This window comes from Varanus komodoensis, unplaced genomic scaffold (assembly GCF_004798865.1).
Source record: "Varanus komodoensis strain SLA01 unplaced genomic scaffold, ASM479886v1 scaffold18_1, whole genome shotgun sequence".
Classification (NCBI taxonomy): domain Eukaryota; kingdom Metazoa; phylum Chordata; class Lepidosauria; order Squamata; family Varanidae; genus Varanus; species Varanus komodoensis.
Genome location: NW_025335548.1, coordinates 4,409,732 through 4,432,176, shown reverse-complemented (window position 1 = coordinate 4,432,176; position 22,445 = coordinate 4,409,732). Strand labels below are relative to the sequence as shown.

Genomic DNA, 22,445 nt, shown 5'->3' with positions numbered 1-22,445 from the left:
TAACCTCTTGGTTGGACTACTTCCATGCACTGGATGCAGGGCTGCCTTTGAAAGTCAGGAAAATTCAGCTGATCCAAAACGGGGCAGCAAAGTTGTTCACAGGGACTGGCCGATGTGATCCTATTAGGTCAGTGTTTTGCCATCTGCACTAGTGCTAGTCCATGTCTAGGCCCAATTCAGAGTGCGGGTGTTATTGTTATTAGTCGCGAAGTCGTATCTGACCCATCACGACCCCATGGACAACATTCCTCCAGGCCATCCTGTCCTCCACCATCCCCCGGAGTCCACTTAAGCTCCCACCAACTGCTTCAGTGACTCCATCTAGCCACCTCATCCTCTGCCTTCCCCTTCTTCTTTTGCTGTCAATTCTTCCCAGCATTAGGCTCTTCTCCAGGGAGTCCTTCCTTCTCATCAGGTGGCCAAAGTATTTGAGTTTCATCTTCAGGATCTGGCCTTCTAAAGAGCAGTCAGGGTTGATCTCCTCTAAGATTGACTGGTTTGATCGCCTTACAGTCCAAGGGACTTGCAGGAGTCTCCTCCAGCACCACAGTTCAAAGACCTCAGTTCTTCGGCGCTCAGCCTTCCTTATGGTCCAACTTTCACAGCCACTGAGTGCTGGTATCAGCATTCAAAGCCCTAAACAGCTTGAGGTCAAGTTTCCAGAAGGATCATCTCCTCCAGTATGTACCTGCCCAGGCCCTAAGATCATCTTCAGTGGTCCTTCTGGGGAAGAACCTGCCAAGGGAAGTCAGGAAGAGGACTTGTTCCCTCGTGGTACCCCAGCTATAGAAGTCACTTTCTAGGAAGGCTCGTTGGGCTCCTGCATTGTACGCTTTTTGATGTCAGACCTTGTTTTCCCAGGAATCTTCCCCGGAATGTTAGTTTCACACTGTTCTAAATTCTGTACTGTATTTTCAGTCTTTGTATTGCTGCCAGGTTCTCCTCCAGTTCTCACTTGTATGCTGTTTTAACTATTCAAAATTTTACTCTGTGTTTTATGCTGCATTTTGATCTCAATGGTTTTACATTCTTCTGAACTGTCCAGAAAGCTTGACTATTGGATAATATAAAAAGGTAATAGATAAATGAATACATATTTTCAGTGGTTGCATTCTGCCTATTCAATGCTTTCTCCAGAGAAGCTTACTTGGTGCCTATGTCATAGCTAGGTGAAAATTTTTTTCTTCTCTTAGGTAAAGAATCAATAGTGATCTTTATTCTTTTAGATCACTGCACTTTTGCTGCGGATGATTTCACTTTGGTATCATGTGTTATAATGTTGATATTCTTCGCTGTTGATCTTATCTTGGTTTTATTACCTTTTGTTTTAGTTCAGTGATTTAGAGTGTCTACTGTTATGTTTTTAATGTATTTAACACTGCCCGAAGAACTTGGGCTACTGAGTACTTTAGAATGCTTGGAGGGCTATTTCTGGAGATATTATTTAGTATCTTTTGCATTTCTCCAAAGGCTCAAGTGCAATAAACTACAGTAGCAGGTAACTAATAGCTCCAGCAGAAAGAGCAGCGCATGTGCCTTTCTAGGGTTTTACAGTTTTCATGTTTGTGTAAACATCTTGGCTTGCTGATTTGTGTTGGCCTCTTTCCACCTCCCACAATGTATACCTTATCTTTGGAGAAATGATGTGCAAATGGTTGGGATAGCACTGTATAGAATGGGCCGGAACCCCACCCGGTGGCAGACGATTGGTGTCCCTCCTTCCCTCTAAAGAAAATATATACAAAATATAAGGAGCAGTCCCACAGCTCTGTTAAATGCCCCATTTTACATATACAGAGTGGACATGAAAGGCAGAAGCAAGAAATGAACAGTCACCCCCATGGCTCGGCATCTCTTGGAAGCACTCTGGCTCCTTTGCTCCAGATGTTCTACATCGCGAGTGGAGAAATGTTTGGGGTTGAATTTTTGTTTGAAACAGATTGTTGATAGTCTCCCGAGACAGCTTGTGACAAACTGTATAATAAAAATGTTAAAAATAGCAAGCTTCTTCCCTGGTAAAGCAAGAGTTCCCACAATTCAGTGTGCTGGGAAAGTTGCTGAACTCTCCTTTTGCCAGAATGTGCTGATCCTCTGCTCTTGCACTGATCTGCAGTCCCTGGTCTAGAGGAAAAACTTCTTTTCCATCCAATCCAAGTAATACTCTTCTGACTTCTGCAAAGGCCATCCATGTTCATCAGTAATGCTTGTGATGCGAGCACCTACAGTAGGAAATATTTGTTGAATGATGCATGACTGCGCTGGATAGCAAATGCTTTTCAGATGTAGCTTTGGCACAGAAGAAGCCATCTCAGGCTCTGAAGCTGCAGCCAGCTCACGGCTCCTAGAGAGCCTCACCCACCTTTCGTCCATCACACCGCCTCCAGGAAGAGGAGGAGCCTCCGTTTATTTGGGAAGAAGTGCCTCCATTGTTAGAGTGAAGTACAATGGCTTTCTGAAGTAAAAATAATAACGTAAGCATCTGTCACTAGATCTGGACAGCTCTGACTATAAAATGTTGTAGGAAGGAAGTGCTGCAGTGACTTTGTGCATCATACCCTTGCCGGCCCAAAAGTTGGGGCCAGATAATGATTGTCTCCATCACTTGGCACCCTCTGGATGACCATGTGAGGAGCCCTGGGCATCCCTTTCAGGTCCAGCCATAGCCACAGTTCTGCTTGAAGCAACAGGATTTTTGTGAGATGCTCATCAGACTGAAATTAGGAAGGCAGCTTAGGGTTGCAGTCCTTACCTGAACACAGTGGGCCTTCATTCCGGGCAAGCACAGATTGGGTGGCTTGAGTACGAGACCCGCCTTTCTCTGGGCTTGGAACAAATGCCACATATAGCCCTAGAAGTCAGTGATTCTTAACCCCACCCCAACCCACTACTCATGTCATCTAAGGACTCCCCCCACCAACACACTTGAAACTGAACTAATCAAAGAAGATGCTGTCACATCTGGTTTGGGCTGTCTGCATTGCTAAGCTATTTTTGCTAGGCGGAAATTGCAGGCATCAGGAATATATGTCTCTTGGCTAAGAGCCAGTGCTCAACTTTTCAGTGATTTTGCTTCTGTCATCGCTGTGGATTCTGACTCACTGCTGTCGATTGGGTCTTCGTAACGCAGCTCAAATACCTATTCCCATTACTCACACTTTTCTCCTTTGCAGCATTTTCTTTGCATGGAATCTTTTCTGCAACCTCCGAGAATTACATTTTTATGACATAAAAAGCCATGTAATAAAAAGGGAAAACTACGCCATGGTAAATCGAATCACGTATGAAGAGAAGCAGACTTCCACAATCTGGATAAAGTATGCAAATTAAGCATAACACACGCGTGCCTCTAGTGCATGCGTTCCAGCTCTATCTACGCTCACTTGGAAGCGAATTTGTGCAAGGGTTGGTAGGGTCATTCTGCTATTTGGGATGGGAAGAAGGGGTGAGCTGCACCTCTTGGCCACTAGACGTCATCTTACGTTCCCCTGTGGCTTTTGAGTGACGTTAGAACATGTTGATGGAGATTGCGTGACATGACAGTCCCTTACTTTAATCACTGGGGCCTGCACAGTGCTGGACAGCTGCAGGCATGTCTTTCTGTGTTGTGCAAACCCGGGCAGCAAGGATTGTTTGAGGGTTAGCCCACTTTGGGCTCTCTAACCTTCAAACACCCCTGCTGCCTGAGTTCACATGACATGACAAACCACAGCAAACCATAGAATCATAGAATAGCGAAGTTGGAAGGGGCCAAGAAGGCCACCGGGTCCAACCCCCTTCCTGATGCAGGACACCAGTTTATGCCATCCCACTCAGATGGCTGTCCAGTTTCGCCTTGAATGTCTCTAGTGTGGGTGGTCGTGTTGTACAAATCAGGTTGCTTTCCAGTTTATCGCCACCTCCCCCAAGAGTCTCCATAACAGTCTTTTATGGTGCCTACAGTCCTATCCACAGTAAGGTCCCCCGAGAGCCAGTGTGGTGTGATGGTTAGAACAGGTTAAAAGCAAGCTCCGACAGTGCACCACCTCTCAGGGCAGGAGGCATAATACCAAAACAAACATTCTTTTAAATTCATATCTAGCAGCTACTTTCCCATTAATCTAGTATAGTTGTGGCACACTCTGGTTCATCCCAGCCTGAATCAGACCCCTAGCATGGGTGGGGCTTTGAAGAACCAGATCTGCCCCCTTATGCAAAATGTACAGGGGATGGGTGAGGATTTGGCCCACAGAGCTCTCTCTCCCCTAGAGCATCTTCTCAAATGGATGTCAACAAGATGAAGGAAACAGGGCCTGGTCCTTTTGCCATAGGTGTGGGGCCACAGAAGTAGTAAATTGGCTGGGGGGGGGGGGCAGATTCAGGGGCAAAAAGAGGTCACAGGGGCCACAGTTAAGGCCTTGGGATGCTCTGGGTTAGAGAACCAGATAGGTGGGGAGAGTCAGCTTCAAATTTCCATGTACCATGAAATTCACTGGGAGGAGACCTTGGGCCAGTCATTCTCTGTCAGCCTAATCTGGGTGGTTGTATGGATAACCTGGAGTGGGACACATAAGCTGCCTTGAACTCCTTGAAGAAAAGTTGGGATATAAATGGAGATTGATCCATAGATGAGTGACCCCTTCTAATACAAAGGCAAGATGAACTATCCAGCCAGTGTTGCAGGCAGTAGCTAAACATGGTAGCCTAAAAAGCCTATTTTTCCAGGTTGCCTTCCTATAACCGATTTTGCTCTATCTTGGAATACACATTTCACTAGTCTAAAATTAAACCACTTTTGTTGTTGTTGCTGGCTCCAACCTTTCTAACCCTACAAATGAAAACGATGCATTGAAAACCCCTGAAAAATAGTTAAATGCTCTTGAACTGTATAAGACTTTGTTACAGAGTTTTCCATCATGACTGATAAACTCGAGTTCTTTCTTTTAGGCTCCGAACCGCTGAAAAGAGGACACTGAATTGTGGGAAAACCGCTGTTCGGTAATCAGATATGTCCATGTTCTTGTGCGTTACAATCCCCAGGTTTAACTCTTTCTTAGGATATGGTGTGAACTTGAAAGCGTCTTCACTGGAAAGATAGAATGACAACAACCCGTCAGCTTCTATTGTCTAGTTCCTAACAGCCAGAGTTCCTGAGCAACAATCCTTCTACCCAGCAGATTTTAACAAATAGGCAGCTATATGCCCCCTTCCACTGGAATTCATTCATCTTTTCACAATGACAGTGTTCAGCATTGCCCACCTTCGTGTCCTGCTGGCCTTGGCACTCGTCCTGCTTTAACGGTGCTGCTCCTAGCACATTTCCCAGCCGACTTCTACAGTGCCGTATCCTCCGCACTGTGGTCGGAAATTTTACGCCACTCCTGAACCTTGGTGATCGCTACAACTGGAGGCACAGCTTCTTTAGTGCCACCACTTCTTTAGTAGTCCATGGCCACCGCAATATAAACAGATAAAAAAGTATTTGTAGATGATAGGAACGTGTTGTAAAAATGGTAAAATCTATACTTGTGTATACAATTCAGCAGGACAAACAGAACACCCCCATCCCATTTTTATCACTGATGTTATTCAGATAGGCTGTTTTTATCTTTATTTCACAAATGGGGCCACTCTATAGCTGACACATTCATCTGTTTCTGCTAGCACAGAGATGAGAGCCAGTGAGGTGTAGCGGTTAAGAATGCAGGACTGGGACTCAGGAAATCTGGGTTCTGGTGGAGCCAACTGGGCGACTTTGGACCAGTCATAGACTCTCAGTCCAACCTACTCCACAGGGTTGTTGTTGTGAGGATAAAATGGACAGGAGGAACTCCTTGTAATCCACCATGCAAGAGGAAGGAAGATAAATGCAGTAGTAACAGTGATAGCAGCAGCAGCAGTAATAATAATAGCCATCTGCTCAGATTAGACATTTTGATGCAGCCTGAAAAGGAATGATAAAATTGATCTCGTGTGATTTATATAATAGAATAGAAATAAAAAAATATTCAGTCGGCCTCATCCACATATACAGAAACAATCTTTTGCTGGCATAATGAAAAATCTGCCAGCCAAATATTCTGTGGGCATCAACTGGAATCTGAGCTGGGTGAAAGCAAGCCTAACGGGGAAAAAGTCAATTCTTGAAATAAGTAGTGCTTTCATGTAATTCACTGTTAGCATACCAAATATGAAAGTCTTACAGTTCTTTATATATTCATAGTCTCCTTTACTGACTTCAGCAAAAATTCTATCCTGGATCTTCCAAGCAGATGCATCCTGAACTGTACATAACAAGTAACTCAACATCAAGTACCCACAGGCTTTCAACTAGCATTCCCTGCCCTGTCGGTCCAGAATTTTTTTCCCCCCTAAATGGTGACCTGACGTCCTGATTGGCTTTTTCCAATACAGTGCTATGGCTGCATGAATGCCTGCTTTTAAAGAAGGGAGACTTGTTTCCCTCCATAAGCAGTGCATTGGTGTACTATTTGCTAGGGCCAGAAGCAAATACAGGAACTTCTTTGGAATTAAATGACATTCATTTCTCCCATAGCCACTCCAAACATTCTGCTCCAAGTCGGGGATATGACACAATCTTAGCCACAAAGACTTTTAGCATTGCTTCAACTAGATGGCACCCCTCGGAGTAATAAGGCTTCTTCATGGGCCCCAGTGAATAGACTGCTGATAACATAATTGCTGCCAGATGAGTAGGCCGTAAAGCATTTTCAGAAAAGTGAAGCCCTGAATATTTAAAGGAGCGACACTGTTCTGCGGTTTGCCCATCTAATGCCATTTATGCTATTTGTGCCTCTTAACAATGCAAGGACATTAGTCTGGCAATAATGAATAGATAAACCTTCTTCCTTTAGGTAAGTTTCAAATTTAGTAATCAGTCTACTCATGCCCATTTGAGCCAGGGAGACAAGAGCCAGATCTTCTGCATGGCAGTAGGGGAAAAACAAGGGGAAGGAAAGTTATATCAGTCTATAGCATTATATAGTGAGTTATATCATTTATATAAAGATTAGATTGAAGAGGTGCCAAAATGCAGTTCTGTTTGACTCTCTTTGCCATGGGTATGGGGTCCAAAAGGAAACCTGCTATACTGATTTGGGTTCTAATATCCAACTTGGAATAAAACTGTTGTATGAGAAATAAGAAGCACTTATCTATTAAAATCACACCTATTTTTTTCCACAGATACCAACAGTTTAAGGAATCAAAAGCAGATGACAAATCTACAAACAGAGTATCTAGCTTTTTCAGTGGTCCATTTACATATTTTTGAATTAGAAAATTGAAATAAATACATGACAAATAAAATAATAATTCAAGAAATAGTTCTGATAAATGTTGCATTTGCAGGCCAGCTTATCTGTTGTTTCATACCTTTCAGCTCGACTTTCTTCAGATTTACTTTTGTAAATATTTTCAAAGTACAGAGTCCATTTTACCATTGGAACTGGTTTGGTTTGTTTAAGACAATGTGCTACAAGATCCCAAAAATATTTTCTATTCTCACTAAAAAAAAATTCCAAACTGTGCTAACAGGGTTCTTCTATTTCTGTTTCAAGAGGTCTTGCTGTATTAATAATGTCCTATGTGAGCATCAGGTTTATTTGTCCTTAAAGATCTAGCTTTGTATTGATGTATAACATATATTGTGGTCAAAAGGCTACTGTTACGACAGAATATTGAGAAGCAGAGTGGTATTCTACAGGCAGAAGCTCAGACAAGGGTGCATTTTATCTCCCCATCTGGTCACTCTGTATGCAGAACATATAATAAAGAAAGGTAAATTAGGATCAGAGGAAGGAGGAGTGAAAATTGGCAAAAGCTACATCAGTAATTTAAGATGGGCAGATGATGCCATATTGCAGGCAGAAAGCCGCAGTGAACTGAAATGACTGCTGATGAAAGTGACAGAAATATATACAAAAGCAGGACCGCAGCTGAATGTGAAGCAAAAAGCATGTCTGCAAAAGCACTGCACAACTTTACAGTTAACGGGGAAGAAACGGAAATTGTGAAAGACTTTACATACCTAGGCTCAGTCATCCAATGGAGACTGTAACCAAGAAATTCGTAGAAGCCGGAGACTTGGAAGGACAGCAAAGAAGAAACTAGAAAAGATCATTGGGCGTAAGCACGGTTCACTGGAAAGCAAGGCCAAGATCGTCGACACTCTTGGGGTCCTGATCACTGTGCCTGGGTGTACAGTGCCATGCTGTACAGTGAAAAAGCTGACAGGAAGAAAATATGTTTGCAACATGGTGCTCAAAGATGCTCAGTTCACCTTAACCTCCATCCTAGCTGGGTTCTCCAGAATTTGACTTATTTCATCTGCCACAGGTAGCAACCACCTAAACCACCTTTCTCCCATGTAAGCACCTTGTGCAGGATGCAAAATAGCAGATGCTTTACTGAACTTCCTACTATTCACCAATGAAAGGTGATCACCATCTGCCTGCACCTCTACATGAAAGGACCGCACTTTTAGACAGATGTTTGGTGACACAAAGATATCGTCATCCACACTGCCACTGTTGTGGGTTAAATAAGTGACGTGGCTGTCACAGGTCCTGTCCAAAGCCTCCATTTATGTATCAGAGCTGGCACTGATTCACAACAAAATAGAGTTATTGGCCCATTTTTATTGATGGACATATCCTGTGAACATCTGTCTGAATGACTTGACATTATCCTCTCCTAGTACCATAACCTCACTCATCTGTTCATTATTTTCACCAATATGAGCATTAAAATCCCCATATGGCACAACATCTGTCCTTGGGAATGGTTCCTCAATATGTTGCAGCGCTCATTCCAAGCCCCACCAGATTTGTTTATCAAATTGATTTATAGGGTTAGAAGGGACATATACATTCCAGGAAATAATTGAGCTAACTCTAGAAACATTGGCTAGGGCCATCGGAATGTATCCATTATTTCTTAGTCTAAATCCTGTCTATCCAGCTGTATATCTGCAGAGAGGAGAAGAGCCAGACCTCCACTTCCACAGCCATATTTACATATCTTGAGGGTTGGCAGCACAGCTATTTCAAAGCTTTGCATATAAATATCATTAATATCTATGAGCCAAGTTTCTTGTAAGCATAACAAGTCAAGTGATGGCCTAAAAGGGATAAACTTGGGATCAATAAGCTTGCTTGACTGCCATATTTTCAGGAAGGCAAAGTAACGATTTTGGCTGATTTACAATTACTCTATCCTGTTTAGAAAACTTTGCATTGCCTAAAAACCACTAACAGAGGATTTCAGTACTGGTCCCATATACAGGAAATTGTCTTTGCCTCTCCATTTTGTCACTTGTTGAAAATATGGAATTGTTGACTGCAGACCAAGAAGGCACTGTCAAGGTCTGTTTTGAGCTCTGCTTTTTATTTTAAGTACTTTGGGGTGTTTTTTAGCCCTTTCTATGGCATTTTAGTATTTAATTATATTTTTAATGATTTAATTACAACAGAAGAGGTTTGCTTATTTAAGGTTTGTTGCAGCAAACCCTAATAGTGGGATTTCTTTCTGGTTTGTTGATATTTTACTACATTAACTCTACAATTGTTTTGTTTTAAGCATCAGTCATTCAAATGTCTGCTGTTTGCTGTTGCTATGATTATCAACACCTGTCAGCATTTGTTATGACATCAAGGAATATTCCACCACTATTGGGAACCTCAAGGAGCTGCAAGGATTAGGGAATTACTTCCTGCTTGATAAAGAAAATAATTTATTCAGCAGGAGTCAGTGATGTGGCAGAAACATATGCAACTGGCATCAATATTGGTGGTACGAAACTCATTTCAGGTTATGTTGGGTTTGTGCCACGTCAAAAGTCTTCCACACCTGCTTGATCTGTTTGAATAATTAGTGTTTCCCTCCAGAGCAATGATGTTTCAGCACATCCTGCGTAGCTCTTAAAAGATATTGGCTGAGTTCTTATGCCATGATAAGCAACCCTGTCTGGTCTCCATGGTGTGAGGGGTTTTTTTGCCTAGATGTGCCTAACAGACAATTAAGTGGTTTCTATGTTGGCATGGTTTCCACCCTCCTTGCCTAGTCTTCCCACCATTGGCACATATCCCATCAACCGCCACTCCCAAAATTCAGTCCCATGTTGGATGGCTGGAACACCTTGGTCAGCAGCTGTTGCTCCTTCCAGAGGCCTCTTGTGGTAGCTGCATACCAGGATCATGGAAACCATAATACCAGCTTAGGATAATTAGAGAAACCATGTGCAGCATGGAAACCATAGAACAGACTATGATTACTCATCTTGGTTTCTGGAAAGCAAAGATACCACGACAAAGTTCAGACAGCACAACAAACCATCTTGCACAAGAAGACACTGTGGTTTAATCATGCCATGTGGACCAGCCCATTGTCTGATAGCACAAGATTCCCACCCAATGCTGAGCTGAGATTATTTTATGATTACTCTGGCAGGATCCACTGCCTATTAGGGTGGTGCAGAAGACCTGTGAGAAAAGTCCAAAGATAGTTGCCATGTCTAAGTAACAACAGTGGGGAAAGCAGGCATGTCCATGCTGAGGGCCTGGAAGCAAGAAGCTCTGAGGATGAAATTAACATGGGGGCTGATTGTCAGCATGATTTCCATGGCACATGGAGAGGTTTCTTTAAACATATTCCTTCTTCTTTAGAACATTTTGCATCATCTAATCCTACCTGTCTCCATGAGCGGGAAGGGAGACTTGGAAACACCTTGCATTTTTACTGATTTTGTAAGCCGCCCCGAGGCTTCGGCGAATGGGGCGGCATAGAAATTTTTTAATAAATAAATAAATATTATATTAGTTGTAACAGAATGGAGTTATTCTTGTTACAGCCTGCTTTTAAGTATTTTATTTAAAAGTAGGACCCACTGTATTTCATGAGGCTTATTCCTTCTGGCAGATCCAATAACTGGCTGTAGTCTGCAAGGCATTGTCACAGATCTTGCTTAAAGCAGGTCTCTGCTCTGATTGGCTATATCACGGGGAGGTGGGACCTCCTCGCTAGGCTACCCAACAGGCCAGAAGGCTTATCCGCATTTCAAGTGTCTCTTCCTTTCCACGCTAAAACCTGCATGAGCCAAAATAGAAGCTAAACATGAAACAGTCCTGGTTAAGCCTAATGTATGCAAATCTTTAGGCTGTTCAAAATTAAGTCCAGAGGAAGGCATCTATTATAATTTCTTTATTGTTTGCCTAACAATAGTGAAAGTAGCAGCTTGAAATAAACTATAATTCTGGTGTACAACAGCTAACTTATGAGACTATTCATTTGGGCATTTTGTGGTTGTTGTTGTTGTTGCCCAGATTTGCCAGTTAAACCCAACCCAACTTGAGCAAAGAAGTTCATCTATTGTAACTGAGTCTTTTAGCTACACAACAAGCATGAGATGCAACAAAATGTTGCAGTGTGCTGCTGTTTCACACAGCCCAGTCCATTCCCCCTTCCTTGTAGCCCTGCCAAGTGGCATTCAGCCCTTTTCCCATAGGTAGTGTTTGCCCTACTTTAAAAATAAATAAATATGTGCTTCCAGTGCTGTGTTTCTTCTCTGAGAGTGGCTAAAACAGTCCAGCCCCTGCCCGGAAGTTAGCCACTCCACTGTGGAAGCTTTTATCCTAACTTCCTATCTAAAGGCATGGATCTGTGGTTGACCAGTGGCCAAAGGTGGCATTCTGCGCAAACCTGAATGCTATTTCATGATTTTTTAAAATGTATTGTATTTACATCCCACATCCTTTCCTTCAAATAACTCAAGGTGGCTTACATCAACCTATTCCTCCTCTTCATCTTATCCTTACAACAACCCTGTGAGGTGGGCTGTGAGTCAGTAACTGGCCCAAAGTCACCCAAGTGAGCTTTCAGGCTGAGTGTGGACTAGAACCTAGACTTCTTGGATCCTAATCCAAAACTCAAACCACAACACCGCACTGGCTTTCAGCAGAAAAATGACTAGCAGGGAAATACTAATTCTGATGAGGGTCAAAAGGAATACGCAAAGAGACGTTGACTTTGCCCTCTTTCCAGTGATACGGATGCTGTTCCTTCATTGCTGCTAGCAAAGAATCTGTGACCTTGATCAGGAACACTGGTGGGTGGAGGCAGAGATTCTTACTGCCCCCCTCCCAACCATCCCTATTAGCACTAAGGAAACTGTGGGCTTGCTGGATCACTGGGGTGGGTGGGTGAGACATGAAAGCAGCTTCCTTTCCCCATTTCTCTGCTGCCTTTGTATGCATGTGTGTTCGGGAATGTTCATGTGCCTAAGGGACTGCATACCTGTACCAGAGTGTATGAGCGTGAGAGAGTGGGGGGGTGAGTCACTGCCCAGCACCTCATGTGGCCCCCTGGAGCAGAAATGTACGCATCCCTGCAATTAGACTCTACCTTGCCCTGTCCCACCTTCAGCACCGTCCTATCCGAGGCTGCCTTTGACCGATCCCATAGCTTATGTTAGCCTAACAGCTTCACAAAGCAGTTCTGGACATTTGTTCTTTACATTGTACCTTGACTCTCCCTCCTGCTGGAATGTCACTTTGGAAGGGCAACAGCCCAAAAAGTGGTTTGAAAAGACCTGAACAGGAAATAATGTCTTCCATGGTTTGTTTGCTAAGCATGCACTGAACTGTGGCCATTTTGTGCATCCAGCCCTTTGTGCATCTCACAAAAGTAAGTCACAACTAGTTAATACTCTTTGGAAGTGCAGGACTTGTGTGTAACTGACCAAAAGGACTTTGCTTCGGGGTGCAAAAGAGATGGAAAGGGAAGGGAAGGAGTGGGGAAAAGCTTACGGTCAGCTGTGTGATAACAGAGAACCAGGAAGACTAGTCTTGCCTCCATTTAAACAAGAGCTGTAATACACATTTTCAAAATCTGAACGTTTGTAGGGATAAGAGTTTTTGTTTGTTTTGTTTCCTTCGCTGCTTTCCTAACCCGCTCCAGCACTCTCATACCATTAGCAAGTGACCTCTGGAGATTACCATCTGCTTCCAGAAGACTGCTGTGGGGTATTAAGCCTCATGTGTCTCCTTGTCCTTTTAACCCTCAGCTGCTTTCCCAAGCTTCTCAAGGGGGAACATCCTCTTGAAACATTAGCCACATGTCCCATCTTTCCTGCTATGTGCAACAGATGCAATGCTCAGGCCATTTTGTTGCTGAAGGCAGATGAAAAAGCTGCCCCAGCTTTTTGAGCATTTAGCTTATTAGTGTGGATTTCTTTTCCTTAGGTTGAGACAAACTATATATGACTGGAACGTGCTAAATCTGGAGAAAACGTTTGCATTTGGTATATGCCTGCTTTACTGCCACAAATAATACTAATGTACTATTGAAGGACAAGGATTTTTTGGACATCTAATTGACTTTATGTGGAGGATGATGTGCATATAACACACATCAAGCTTGACATATCAGCAGCTTTAATCATCATGAAACTCCACTGGCTGTCCATGCTTGTAAATACACAATATGGGATTTTTTTTAGATGTATTGCAAGAAAGATTTCTCGGGGGAAGTACTTCCTTTTTTCAGGTGCCTGCATTGTCTCCTTCACACACTCTAAATATGCCAGAGAGAATTTATAGAAAGAGACTCTGCAAATGCATAGAGACCAAATTGGTTTTGATTCTCTTATGCCTTTGCAGTTCTCTTCATTACGAAGCCCCTGATTTTTCCTGTTTGCATGATTGGTTGGAAAGATGGCATTAATGCATATGTATTTTTTCTATCAGCAATTTGGGACAATGCACAGTGTAATTGCAGGTTATTTTCAGAATGTCTTTAAAATGTTTTCATGACCTTAGTGGGTCCATATCCCCTATGGAATTCCTTGTAGCTGGGGGTGACCCTGGGAGATTTCTCCACTCCCCCACCTCCATCAGCCCAGATAGGTCCAAACCATGGAAAATTTAGTCTACGTGCTATATATATTGACACGGTCAAGGCTACTAACCAGAAATGGCATTAAAGAACAAGAGAAACCTAACACAGGACCTCATGCTCTGGGCCTAAGTTATCTGGGTATTCAGTAATGCCTTTTTGACCCCAACATGGCAGCCTGGTTTGCATGATCACAGGGAGCTTCAAAAGTAGCTTGTGAACCATTCTGTGTATGCCAGTTGCATGCTGGGGTTTAGTATAATTACCCCTGGTAGTGTGGTTTGTAGGATGGATTTGCACTACCACAGGGCAGGGCAAGCCATGGTGGCTTCCTTTCCCACCCCTAAGCATGGGCCAGTCGGTGGAAGGGTGGCTCCCAGACCATGCCAGAGCCCTACAAGAAGCCTTGGATCCTGGGGTGCTTTGGAAGCTACCCCTTCCCCACCTTTTCCCAGGTTCAGATGACGCAGCAACCCACATCCCATAAGAGTAAGAAGGCACATTGTGCAGGATGTGAAGGACAGGGAAGAGAAACATCCGGGCTTCTTTCCCCAGTGGTGACTTCACAAACCTGCCATAGTGTCATGAAGCCAGTCAGGGATTTTCATCTGGACTGATCTATTTGGCCAGGAGGGAGAATATTTATTTGTTATTTATTTGCTTACTTATGAACAATATTTCCATACAGTTCCCCATTTGACACAAAGCCCAAAGTGTTTTTAGAAAGAGTAAAACCAAAACAGAAAAGACCATGCATGCAGCAGTATCATGAGCCAGTTTCAAAGACAGTTCAAAGAAAGCCAAAGCAAACCAAGATGTTTTTGATAAAAGCCTAAGTGCGGCTTTACATGAGGCAAAATAACCCAGTGCTTTGCTGAGGAATCTTCCACTTTCTCTGCTGGAAGATTAGGCCATCCTTCACAGGAAGCTTCATTTCTGAAGGGTTTTTTCATGGCCTGTCTCTATGTTTCTATATGTTCTGTTATGCAACACAAGGTGACACTGTGGTGTGGAATGGAATTATAAAAATACACCTGGCTTCTGTAGTGAGTAATGACGCCACCTAGGAAAACACCAGATCTCTAAAAAATCCAGGATAATGGCTGGAAAGCAAGGAGCTGGAGCTCAAAGAAGTTGTAAAAGGAACCCACAAACTTTTGTGAGTGAGGGATCATGAGTACTCCAACTGCACCGCTGATGGGGTCCGACATACTTCACAGGAGAAATCATTCTGTAGATATTTATTTACATATTTATGGCCCCCATTGCAACCCATGGGCCCTCAAAGTGGCTCAGAAAGTGGCAAACAGGTACAGCAGGGATGGGTGTCTCCATCAGTCCTCTCCCCTCCATTTGTGGGATGGGACACTCATTCCTGTTCAAACTGCAAATTCGGGGAAACAGAGCCATAATTTGGCTTCTGGAAGTGCCCCTGCTGAGCGAGGAACCGTCATTGCCTTTGCCTTCCTTTGCAGTCCAGCAGGCCTTGAGGCTTCCCAGAAACAATGCTTCTGATTGGATGCCTGGGCACCGTTGCCATGGTGGTGGCCAACCAGAAAGCACCTTGTGAGAAAAGACTCCCACCTCCTAGGTGTGCCCAGGGCATGGCGCTTGTGGCAGAAAGAGTGAGAGGCCAATGGCGATAACAATCAACACGCACAAGCCCAGCACAAGACTCGCTCCACAGACTTGCCTCACAATGTGAGTCTGCAGGAACTGTGTCCAAACGAGGTCTTGAATTAGCTGCTAAAGCGGCTGGTTCTCCTAGTCTGACGGGTCCTGAACCAAAACAGAAAAGACTGTCTGCGTGCAAGGGAGGCCTGGTGGCCTATTTAACAGAGGACTGCCCTCTTCTTGAACGTCTTCCCAAAGACTGAGGAGCTGTTCAAAGTCTATTTTAAAGAGAACACAGCATAAGAAGAGCAAGCAGGGCCCTTGAAGTTGCCCATGAGCACTGGATACTGGTCAGCACTGGCATACTGGTCAGCAGGTATACAACTCACCTGGTGAGTCTCCCCCACTATGACAATGTATACTGTATTTCAATTTAAATTAAAGTTTTTTTTACTAAATTTGCATCCATGCATATAAATTAGCACATGTAAATATTATGAAATTGGGGGTGTGTTTCCATTTTTAGCCAATATGTAAAAGGCAACACTTAGAGTGTACTTGAGCTGAAAAGGATCAAGACATCAAATTTCTGGTCAGAGCAACTAATCCTTATGATGAGCATCTTTAGTATGAGGATGCATACTATTTCCTGCCCTCTTATTCTTTTGCTGAAGAATACTGTTTCTAATGTCTTGCTGTCTTCATTGTTGGACTTGTCACTAGAAAACAGTATAAGAACCGGATGCTGGGCTTACTGTTCACTAATTGATGGAACCTTTGCCTGTTTTTTAACATTAGAATGGCTCTTTAAAACAAATACAGACCATTTTGGAGAGAGAAATTCATGCCCCATATATGAAGGTCTGCAGGAAAATGGGAAGGATTCCTTTTGAGGACCTGTTATGCTGGCTGTGGATTATGAGAGTTGTAGTATAATAAGTTCAGAGGGCAGAAGGTGGTGCTGATCTACACAAGGACGACGAGAAGAATCCCTTCTGCTTTGCCTCTGTGGATCAGGGCTGTGATACTGTGGTTGGGTTGGCTGCAACGAAAGGCCTAAATGAAGAGCTAGGGCACGTGTGAGAACGTCTTGGTTGGAGGAGAGAGACCAGCTGTTTTGGAGGCTTCCTTCAGCTTGAGAAAAGAAAGTTTTAGAGAGATTGAACTGAGTCACTCTGCAGCCTACATGCATTCTGGTCTTGGCTGCTGGAAAACAAGAAAGTGCCCTTTTGTACAGTGGTGGTAGAATAAGGAGAACTGATGGGCTGGATCAGACCAAGGGCCCATCCTGTTCATACAGTGGCCAGCCAGCTGCCCATGGGATCTCACAAGCAGGATATGAATGCAACAGCGCCCTTCTGCCCAGATTCCCCAACAACTGGGAGAGCCCATGTGGCATGTTGGTTAGAGAGTTAGCTTGGGAACCTGTGAGATTTGGGTCGTAGTCTCCACTCGGCCATGAAACTCACTGGGTCAGTTTGGACCAGTCACTCATTCACAGTCTAACCTACCTCACAGGGTTGTTCTGGGGATAAAAATGGAGTGCAGAACTAAGTAAGCTACCTTGGGTTCCTTGCAAGAAAAAAAGGAAGAGATATAAATGCAATGTAATAGTAACAACAACAACAACAACAACAACAACCACCTTAGCTTAGGTGCAGTGCATGAGTTCCCAAATGGAGAAGATAAGACAACCAGACCAGTTAAGCAAACATCTTCTATGTTCTTAATACAAATATTAATTTAAAGGCCTTTAGCATGTGTGCTGTGCACATTTTTATATTTCTAACCCAGGGGCAAAATGGCAGCACTTTCTAACACTTGTGATAGCCAGCTGTTTGTAAAAATGTACGATGCACATGTAGATATCACTGTATATCTCCAGGATCTATGGGAAGTACTCTGGGGCTTCAGGCTGCCTGGAACTGGGCCCAAGTGGGGATGTAGAGGCTTTGCAGAGAAAGTGCTGTAGGGCCCAGGGTTGGTGCCCCAAGTCAACCTCAGCTACAGCATTTCATCATTACTGAACAAGAGATGAGGAGGTAATATAACCTCATGATACACTACCTATATAGACCACACTAGGTTGCTTCTTTGGCTCTACCCTTTCACTCCTGCTGTTTGCCTTTGGTGCCGCCCACTAGTGAAACTCTGGCCTCCACATTTGGATTCTAAACCATCCAAGTCTCTCCAGGTCCCCCCGAGAATTCTCCAAAATGGGAATTGGCCCCTGGGCTGAAAGTGGTTCCACACTGTTGCTGTAGCCCTTCTGTTACATTGCTGTTTCTGTTGTTTACTGTTGTTCAGAGAGTTCTGGCTACTAGATGATATAGAAATGAATCAATGAATCAGTTAGGTTCAGTATAGCCTGAAGTGCCTGATCCTGCCTAATCTTGGAAACTAAGAAGGGTCGGTTCTGGTTGAAATCTGGATGGGAGATTAAATGTTGTAAACCGTCCAGAGAGCTTTGGCTACAGGCAGTATAGATATGTAATGTAATAGTAATACTAAAGTAAAGGAGTCCCTTCAGATTTTACTCTGCTTAGCCAGTGGCTAACAAGGGGTGGTGCTCATCTCCATTTCTAACCACAGTCACAAAGCGCTGTTACATTCCCACTGAACTGGTACCTATTTATCTACCTTAATTACATGTTTTCAAGCTGCTCGGTTGGCTAGGAGCTAGGGGTGAATGACAGGAGCGCAAGAGCTCATTCTGTCTGGTGGAGGCTGAGCTTGAACCATTAGTGTGCCAACCATTTCTGGCCAACAGTTCCAGCATCATTAAGCTGCCGCACCACCGCTTCCCAATAATGGTAATAGTAAAGGTTATGGTTATATAAATCAATCGTTCCCAAATCAGGACGTTGTTGCCTTTGAGACTAAAGGAACTCAGGGGATGAATGTTATTATGAGGCTAAGCATGAGACATGCTTTCAGCTATGCCTAATAAAAGGCAAGGAAAGCAATTTAGAAAGGAAGAAATGCACAGAGTGGTTGCCAGGTGGGAGCTTCTGGGTTTATTTGTGCATTAGACTTCAGACAGCACTTGCAGCTCACTGCCTCACCTGCCTGTTGACAACGTCTGGTTCCACCAAGAAGCCTGAGTCATTTGGGCAAGGGTTGCGGCACTTTTTTTCTGCCACGATTACTGCTGTTCCAGTTGCATGTGATTCTGGGTGCCATGTGTGCCGTTCCTCATTTACCTGCTCCACTTGTCTGTCACGAAAGCACTTGAATCTGGTCCCCTTCAGCTTCCTCTTGCTGTTTCAAAGCCCTTCTCCCAGAGCACCCGATAGTCGTGTCTCCAAATGCTGCTGCACGGCTGCTGCCCTTCCTCCTGACCCCAGACTGCTTCATGGCTCTGCCTTTGTCAACATTGCTTTGGCATCTGTCTCACCCCCACTGTAGTTCCATCAGGTTGAGGCGCCAGTCGTGTTGGTTTGGTCTGAGAGCTGCACTATCTGGAAGAGGCATCTTTGTTTAGGATTCCCCCTTTCAGCCAGCTGTGTTTGGCCACCTGCCCCACTCCAGGTCGGGAGGCAGGGCTGAACTGAAGCAATTGGGCAATAAGGGATTTGCAGGGATCGGGTAAAGGGGGGAGGTCCTCTGGATAGAAGACCCCCTTCTTCTGACGGCGAGGCATACTGTGTATGTGCGTGTCGTCGAAGGGCATGCAGCCAGTAACCATCACGTAAAGCACTACACCCAGGCTCCACACGTCATACTTCTTGGGGTCATAAGGAATGCCCAGAAGCACCTCGGGGGAGGCATAGGCGGCTGACCCACAGTACGTGGTACTCAGGTCTGGGTACCCACGCGACTCCCTGCCAAAGCCAAAGTCAGTCAGCTTTGCTCGGCGGCTATCTGCAGTGAGCAGCACGTTTTCGCACTTGAGGTCCCGGTGCACCAGATTCCGGTCATGCAAATAGCGCACAGCAGCTACGACCTGAGCAAAGATATCCCGTGCTTCTGGGATGCAGGGGAGCTTTCCTAGCTGTTGTACAAGTTGGAGCAGGTCGGTGGAAGCAGCTTCCATTACAATGTAAAGTTTCCCATTGCAGACTTCAATGAACTCAAAGACACGTACAATGTTTGGATGTCGAATTGCCCGTAGGATGGAGAGCTCACGTGGGAGAAATTTGTGTACGAAGTCAGGGGGTGCCCGGCGTCGGTCTACCACCTTGATGGCTAGTGGGCCTTTGTACTTGGCAGAGGTGGCTACCCTCACCTTGGAATAGCTCCCCTCGCCCAGGGTCTGACCCAGCTTGTAGCCAAGCTCACTCAGCCATCTGTCCCCTCCAGAACTCTTCGACATGGTGCAGGATGCCTTGGAGAGCTCTGCTGGGTTCGACTGGGCTTAGATTGTAAAGGTAGGAATGGAGGCTTTAACCCATTGTGTGTGGTCGATGTTCATCTTTACCCCTTCCCATGTTCCCACTGAGTGCTGAAGGCAGGAGCATTGCACAACCTGCCAAGGTATTGTGATGTGCTAAAGGTGTCATGGGTCACTCCCCACTAGAGTTGCCAAGGTTGGTGCATTTACTTCCTTCATTTCATCCATCAATCGGTCAGGAGCAAAACTGAGAAGTTTTTTGGAATAACTTCTGTATATTGACTAGCAGATCTTTTTCTATCTTTTTAAAGAGTATGTCTAGAAGCATTGCTAGTGGAGTTTCATCCTACACTTACCCTTCACAAGGAATTAGGTTGATGGGGGAGCCCTTGGTGTCTTTACCTATAATTTAAGGCTTAAAGTTAAAGCTTAAAAGATCACAGGTAGCAGCTTGGGGAAGTCAGCCTTCAGAGTTCCCAGAGAGCCGTTGCTAGGATGGGTGACACTGAGTTACACAGACCAGTGGTCTGATAAAATAAGGAAATTTCATTATGTTAAGATTAAAAATGGAAGCAGTACAATTCAATGACTTTGGTACCTGCATAATAGTAGTACATTTCTAATTTTCATGTTTTATCAGTCTTCTCTAACCTAGCACCCTCTGGATGTGTTTGACTATGATTTCTACTATCCCCAGCCAACATGTGCAAGGGTGCTGGGAGTTGTCAAAGACCTCTGAAAGGCACCTCTGAAAAGAAGACATAGAGAAGCTGACTTTATTATTCCGGGAGGGATTCGTTTGACATTATGTTTAAAAACGGTCTTAGCTGCTCTTGTTTGGGTAGCACATGTGGAATCAAAATCATGTTGGAATCATTTTTATTCTAGGCTTACATTTTTATCTTATATGTGACTATTTTTAAAAAAATATTTGTAGGGTATTAGATGTGTTTATAAATTTGCTAACCCTTGATTCTTTCAGTGGCCACACCATTTGTTTGTTCCTTTCATTGCCTAAGAATTAGGGGAATGACCTAGCAACTCCTCATTTGAAACAACTCAAGGAAGTATAAAATAGGAATGATATGAAAACTGATGTAAGAAAAGAAATAGTGCCCCTAAAACAACTCAGGATTCAATTCTGCAAAGTTGTCTGCAAAGATGTCACATGAAGTTGTTCATGTGATGTGCTTTAACTTCCTAGTAAAATTGGAGATAAAATCATGGAGTGGAACACATTGGGAAGTATCAGATTTTTTTAAGCTGGATTATGCTAAATCTTTAGAAGTACAGTTCAGATTCCTGACTGGAACCCGAAGCAAGAGATTCTCCATGGTGGCCACTTCTCTGAATGGGCCCACCTCTTCCTTGCCACCATCACTTGCCCCTTCCCTGTTGCGGCACAGAAGAAGAGCATAAGTGGGGTGGAATGTTCTGTTTGCACAGACATGTGCACAGAAGGGGAGGTGAACAGGAAGTGGCAACCAGGAGAAGGGGCATCAGCAGGGGCAGAAGGTTCCTGAGGTTGACAGTAAGGCCCGTTCCTGGGATAGGGGTCTCAGCATCTGCCTAGTGCTGCTGAACTGTGATGCTGCCTGAGCTCAGGTGCTGACCAGGAAAGTGATCTTGGGGTGGTGGTGGACAGCCCTATTAAATTTTCAGTGCACAGCTGCTATGAAAAAGAGAGCCGGTGTGGTATAGTGGAGTGGTAAAGAGCGCTGGGACTGGGATTCAGGTGATTTGGATTCTAGTCCCCACTCAGTCATGGAGCCAGCTGGGTGAACTGGGCCAGTCACAGACTCTCAGCCCAACCTACCTCACAGGGCTGTTGCTGTGGGGATAAAATTGAGAGCAAGAGGAAGAGGAGAATGATGTAAGCCACTTTGAGTTCTTTAAAAGAAAAATTGGCAGGATATAATATAATAAATTTGTAAAAGTCACACTCCATGCTAAGCATAATTAGGAATGGAATACAAAATTTGTTTACTTGTTTATCCAATTTATATGCCACCCCTCTAGCCATAAGCTTACAACATATTAAAATCTAACAACATTAAACCACCAGGTTCATATCCCCATTATACATTCCTATGCTGTGACTGCACTTAGAAAGTTGTGTACAGTTCTGGTTAGTGCACCTAAAAAGGGATATGGTAGAATTGGAAGAAGGGCAGAGAAAGGCAACTAAAGTGATCAGGGCTGAAGCAGCTTTCCTATGAGGAAAGGTTACAACAGCTGGGATTGTTTAGTTTAGAAAAAAGGTAAGGATAAACATGAAAGAATTATATACATAATTCTGAACATGTAGAGGATTATGTTGTGGAGAATGTGGATCAGGAGACATTTTCTCCTTCTTCCGGAATGCTCGCACCCAAAAATGCCCCCCCAACCCCGAAGCTGATTGGTGGGAGATTGAGGGCAGAAGAAAGGAAGGGCTTCTTCCCCAGTGCCATTCACTTCTGTGAGATGTTGTGTTGGCCACCAGTCTGGATGTTTTTAAAGGGGGTTGGATGAATTCCTGGAAATGGAGGAGGAGACTACCGGTGCCTACTGGCCTTGCTTGCCCTGTGTGTGCCTTCCAGGACTGGAGGCAGTGCGCCGGTGTGCACGA

The 22,445-nt window shown here is 44.2% G+C and overlaps 1 protein-coding gene across 1 annotated transcript; it reads right to left on the bottom strand.

Annotated features, from left to right (window-relative positions):
- Positions 1 to 18,958: 18,958 nt before the first annotated feature.
- Positions 18,959 to 19,816, bottom strand: LOC123021877 (testis-specific serine/threonine-protein kinase 6-like). Its single transcript, XM_044427106.1, has one exon. It carries the CDS (start codon positions 19,814 to 19,816, stop codon positions 18,959 to 18,961), a length of 858 nt encoding a protein of 285 aa, XP_044283041.1.
- Between the last annotated feature and the right edge of the window lie 2,629 nt (positions 19,817 to 22,445).